Source organism: Cebus imitator, unplaced genomic scaffold (assembly GCF_001604975.1).
Source record: "Cebus imitator isolate Cc_AM_T3 unplaced genomic scaffold, Cebus_imitator-1.0 Scaffold48, whole genome shotgun sequence".
Taxonomy (NCBI): Eukaryota; Metazoa; Chordata; class Mammalia; order Primates; family Cebidae; genus Cebus; species Cebus imitator.
In genome coordinates this window covers 1,087,659-1,092,912 of record NW_016107363.1, presented here as the reverse complement: position 1 = coordinate 1,092,912, position 5,254 = coordinate 1,087,659, and the positions used below count along the sequence as shown (strand labels likewise).

The 5,254-nt window shown below is 38.2% G+C and overlaps 1 protein-coding gene across 9 annotated transcripts in view; it reads left to right on the top strand.

The window, feature by feature from the left end:
- ATXN7 (ataxin 7) overlaps positions 1–5,254 on the top strand; it is a 136,331-nt gene that overhangs the window by 83,836 nt on the left and 47,241 nt on the right. For 8 of the 9 annotated variants that reach the window (XM_037738031.1, XM_037738032.1, XM_017527352.2 and 5 more), the window contains one exon: positions 2,946–3,050. The exons of the other annotated variant lie outside the window; for it this stretch is intronic. In XM_037738031.1, the coding sequence (XP_037593959.1) occupies positions 2,946–3,050 (105 nt within the window). The remainder of the gene's footprint in view (positions 1–2,945; positions 3,051–5,254) is intronic. 9 annotated transcript variants of the gene reach the window in all.

Sequence of the window (5,254 nt, the reverse complement as noted above, 5' to 3'; positions counted from 1 at the left end):
TTTTCCAGAGTTTTACTCTGTCACCCAGGCTGGAGTTCAGTGGTGCTGTCTCAGCTCACTGCAACCTCCATCTCCCAGGTTCAAGTGATTCTCCTGCCTCAGCCTCCCGAGTAGCTGGGGCTATAGACTCCTGCCACCATACTCAGCTAATTTTTGTATTTTTAGTAGAGATGGAGTTTCACCATGTTGGCCAGACTGGTCTCGAGCTCCTGAACTCGAGATCTGCCCTCTTCAGCCTCCCAAAGTGCTAGTATTACAGGCATGAGCCACTATGCCCTGCCTAAGGAACTCAGTTTCATAGAGTAGAATGAACTGGGTTTAAGTATACCGTGTTTCTTTCCACAGAGCGGGGGTGTGTGTGTGCATGCTTTTTAGAGAGATTCAGTGTGCTCCTGAGAAATTAAGAACCAAGTTTCCTGGTCACACAAACCAGAGTCCTGGTCATGCTACTTTCTTGCTGGGTAATGTTAAATGAGTTTGTTTCTCCATACGTAAAATGGAGATTATTTTGTAGGGTTATTGTTAGATGGGATAAACCCATAAACCCATGGTTAAATGGGATAAACCATATAAAAACTGCTTGGCATAGGACCTGGCACATAGTGATGTTAGCTGTTTATCATTATAGTCATCATCAGTTGCAACTGATCCTAAGTTATTGAGGAAATAGAATTTTTTACAGACATGTACATTCCTGGTTCCTTATAGGTTTTACTAGTCATAAGTCTCAGAAAAGGATCAAAGGAACTAGAGTAAAAAAGAATAGTTTTGTACATCATAAGCATCATGTGACAAATTGAATCCTGATTATTTGAAAGGATCAGTTTAGGTTTTTATTTCTCTTAATTGCTTTATTTTTAAAGGGGTAAGGGGTTAGTCCACAGAATAATCTGGTATCTGGCAAAGTGATCTATGTTAACCAACATTGCTTTACATTCAGAACTGAGGGAATCACAGAGACCACCAGCAGCACATTACAGAGACCTAAAAGTAAACTAAGACTGTTTATTTAGTACTATTTTAACTGCTATCTAATAATAAAACCAACTGAGTTGATTTCATTAAACAAATTGTTTATTTGATATCTATCTCAGACTTTTCAGTAGTAAATTATGAATGTTAGGCCATTTCTGTAATTTAGATGTATCAGAGGCATTTAGCACGGAAGCAAATGGAACTTATGGTAAACTACTTTAAATTTTTATTTTTCAGAATGAAATGTCATGTCAAGAAACTATAATCTGGGAAAATGACTTATTACATGTATATCGTTGCATGGATATAACCTTTCCCCTTCTCCCACATGTACTATATTTAACTCAATGTGGGCAGGCTTTCAAGGAAAATAGCATATTGTTTGGCTCTTATTTTTTATTAAATAAGCCTAGGCACAGAAGTCTGTAGTCTACTGGAAACTTCTTATGTTATCTAATCAGTTTATATAGTCAAAGATAATCAGTCCTGACATTCTAGTTTATTGACATTGAAATCTGGAAGGAATCTCTAGATATCATTATTCCTCTGGTCTTCAAGAGTTATGAAATCCAAGCCACATTATAAGTCAGAATTGAATTCCAGGTACTGACCTTAGACAAAGTACCTTAACTCTCTGTGAGTCAGTTTTCTCTTCTTTAGAGAGGGGTTATAATGATATCTACCTAAGTAGTTGTGAGGATAAAACGAGATAATAGCACATAGAAACTACTCAGTGCTGCAAGTACATCCCTAAATCGTGCTGGACCCTAGTATATTTCAGATTTATAGCTGGCTATCTGTGCAGTTCAGTGTCGTAGAAACTATTTAAGAAAATTCAAGCTATAGCCATGTGTAGATTTTATCAGTAATTTGATATTTTAGAGGTTATCATCACTTGACATCTCCTTAGGGAATTTTCTTCTCCCTTTAAAACCACCAGTATCTCCCTAGCTGGAGGGAGTGTGAAATTAAATCTTCATAGAGAAGAAAGCAGACACTAACCAGCTTTTTAAGATCTTCTTCCTTGCCCTTTAAAGTTGGTGTTTGATCTACTAAAACATTTTTTTAAATTGAAGTGTGCCAATTATCCATTCATTGCAGTTATTCGAAGTAGTGCATATAGTATAAAATACTTGTTTAAAATCTACTGATTTTGAAATACTTAAAAAGTTTGATTCTGGATCTGAACTTTTAGCTCTGTTCCCTAGATTGTTGTTCATAATTAATTTTTCATGGTTGAGATGTTTTAGTTAACCATATTTACCAGGTATCAAGTTACTTTTAGTTTTCATGTGTATGCAGATAGTTTAGTTTTACTGTTAAACAAACAGCTCATATCTATCCTACCCTAATCTGGTAACCAAACTGATTAATGTATGAAATGCTGTTTGTGATAAGGTTGAGTCTGTCTTTATGGCGGCATCAGTATGTAAGCAAAAGGACTAGAGGTTGCTATGACTTGGAAAAAATATATGAAAATAATTTTCTTTATGTTACATGCTGGCAGACCAGCAATTTTACTCCTCTGTGAAATCTCTGCTCCCTTTCTTTCTTGTTCCATGGAACCCAGTAACTAGATAGTCAGAATAGAATGCATAAACAAATAAAACCATTAGATGGTACAGCTTTGTGAATTACTAAGCATTTTGTATGGTTGCAGATTCTTTCCCTTAACTCTTGGTAGCGTTCATCTAATGTTGCTTTATTGTGTAAATGTATTCATTGTTCGCACTTAAAAGACTGTTTGTTTTACCTCATAATGATTTTTGGTGCACTTTAACCCTTTTTAAAGTGTCTCTGTAAGCCTGATTTGATTTCTTTCTATTTAATAGTGATGGTGTACCACATCAGTTTATTTGTCCTGGTACACTTTGTAATAAGGCAACTCCTTTAGAAGGTATTGTTTCCCAAAATGGTTTTATATCAGTCAGAACCAGGTGAGTGAGTGATGCTCTGTTTCTGTGTTGCAGACATGCCAATATTTGGTTTCTGTCCAGCCCATGATGATTTCTACTTGGTGGTGTGTAACGACTGTAATCAGGTTGTCAAACCACAGGCATTTCAATCACATTATGGTAAGTTCTTAAGCACTTAAAAAATCGTTATTAGAAGGTGAAAGGTAAAGCAAGATTAAACTAAGGAACAGTGATGGCATGCATAGGTCATACTATCCTCCCCCATCAGGAAATAGCCTTTTTAATTCACTGAATGGGTGAATAACTACAGATGTTGGATATTTTTACGTTTTTACTAAAAATGGTGTGAATTTTCTGTTTTTTATTGAAATTAGAGAAAGTATAGTTTATAAAATCTCTCTTAAAGTGTTGCATCAGCATAGTTACTAGTTTGTTTCCTTCTGGAGCCCCTGGTTTTGAATTCATTGGATTTTAAAATTACATATACACTCACAATACGGATGAATGGGCCTTTTTTTTTTTTTTAAAGGAAATGTGATTTTGAAACTTCTCAGTCCAGTAGTTCTAAATGTTGGGTGTTAATTGTGGAAGAGTCCAAATATCTTTGTCTGGCATCGTCCTAATGCCCCTAAGTGTTTAAGATATGATCCTGATTCTAAAACTTGGTTTTATGCCCGGTTTGCCTCAATATCAAATTGTAAGTATTTGAATACCTATCTTGTTTCAAGTATTGAGTATGTAGTATGATTCTTACTGACACAGAGTTTACAATCTAATTGGAGAGACAGGCTAAACTAACTAGACACACTTTAAAAATAACTGCAGGTTGTTTCTTCATTGCTTTTACTACTACAGATGCAAGCTTGCAATAGAGAGTAACAATGGGGTTCTTTTAAAGATAGTGTGTTTAAAGAAAGCATCTTAGGAGGTGACACTGGAGCTGACTGAGTCCTAAATGATGAGAAGGAACAACTTGGGCAGCAATCTAGAATAAGAGCGTTTGATGCAGAGGGAACAGTCAGCACGCAGACCTGAAGAAGGCCTGTGTGGCTGAAGAGTATTTAGTATTTAGTGAAGGTAGGTAGAAACTGAAGAAACCCAGCATTATAAGCAGGAACCTGATCATTCACAGGCCAGGATAAGAAGCAGCTTGGGGACACTGGGGGATTTATGTAAGAGAGTAACCATCCTATCTCCGTGGCTGATTTGCTGAGAATAAATTCTGGGAGAAGGGCAGAAGCAGGGAGAATAGTACAGAGGTAAGAGATGAAACTATACCGAGAGTAAGATCTGGCAGTAGAGCTAGGGAGACTGTATAGCTTTGAGATACCTTTTTTTTTTTTTTTTTTTTTAGACAGAGTCTTGGCTCTGTCACCCACATTGGAGTACAGTGGTGCAGTCTCAGCCCACTGCAACCTCTGCCTCCCAGATTCAAGCGATTCCCTTGCCTCAGCCTCCCAAGTAGCTGGGATTGCCTAATTTTTGTATTTTTAGTAGAGACAGGGTTTCTTCCGGTTGGCCAGGCTGGTCTTGAACACCTGACCTCAAGTGACCCACCCCCCTCCGCCTCCCATAGTGCTGGGATTATAGGCGTGAGCCACTGTGCCTGGCCGAGAAACATTTTAAAGTTAGAATTTACAGGTCTTGCTGTTAAGACTGCTGTTGTTGGGTTAAGAGGCACACCATCATAAGCAACATTCCACCATTTTTTTTTTTCAAGGAATACGTCTTTTATTTAACCATGAAAAGATTGTTTGAGTTCCTGCTTCTAGGAGAATCCCTGGGGTAGGCACTAGAGTGGGTACACAGGTGGATAAGATGTCATTTCCTGGTTCTGACTTGTGGAAAACACAGAAAATATTTTGGAAAAATCACTTGTAATCCACTAAAATGGGAGGTATTTTGTTGGATAGACAGAGTTCCCACATATGGCTGCACAGTTTGTGTGCTGAACAACCACATTTGGTGGCCCCAGGTTGGCAAGAAGGTTGATGTGAGCAAGCACAGGGGTAGTAAATTCCAGGCGCTCTGGGATGTGCTGCACAAGTCACCATTGGCCAGAACTGTTGTACCCACCTGTGGATGAGTGGAGGGCAAAGGCAGGCTGGGACTAGCTCGCAGGGCCTCAGTGCCCGTCAGAGTCACCTGCTCTGGATGTGCCTGTGAGGACCTGTTGCAGATTTTTTAGAACCAGAGTGATGTGACTTAGTGGTGCCTAAGAGAATTGATGAGTATAATGTACTCCTTAGGCAGAAAGAGGACCTTTTGGTCCCCTCTTCTGGGAGCATTTTACTCACTGGTTACAGCACATTTCTATGAAGTTTTCTTTCTTTTCTTTCTTTCTTTCTTTTTTTTTTTTTTTT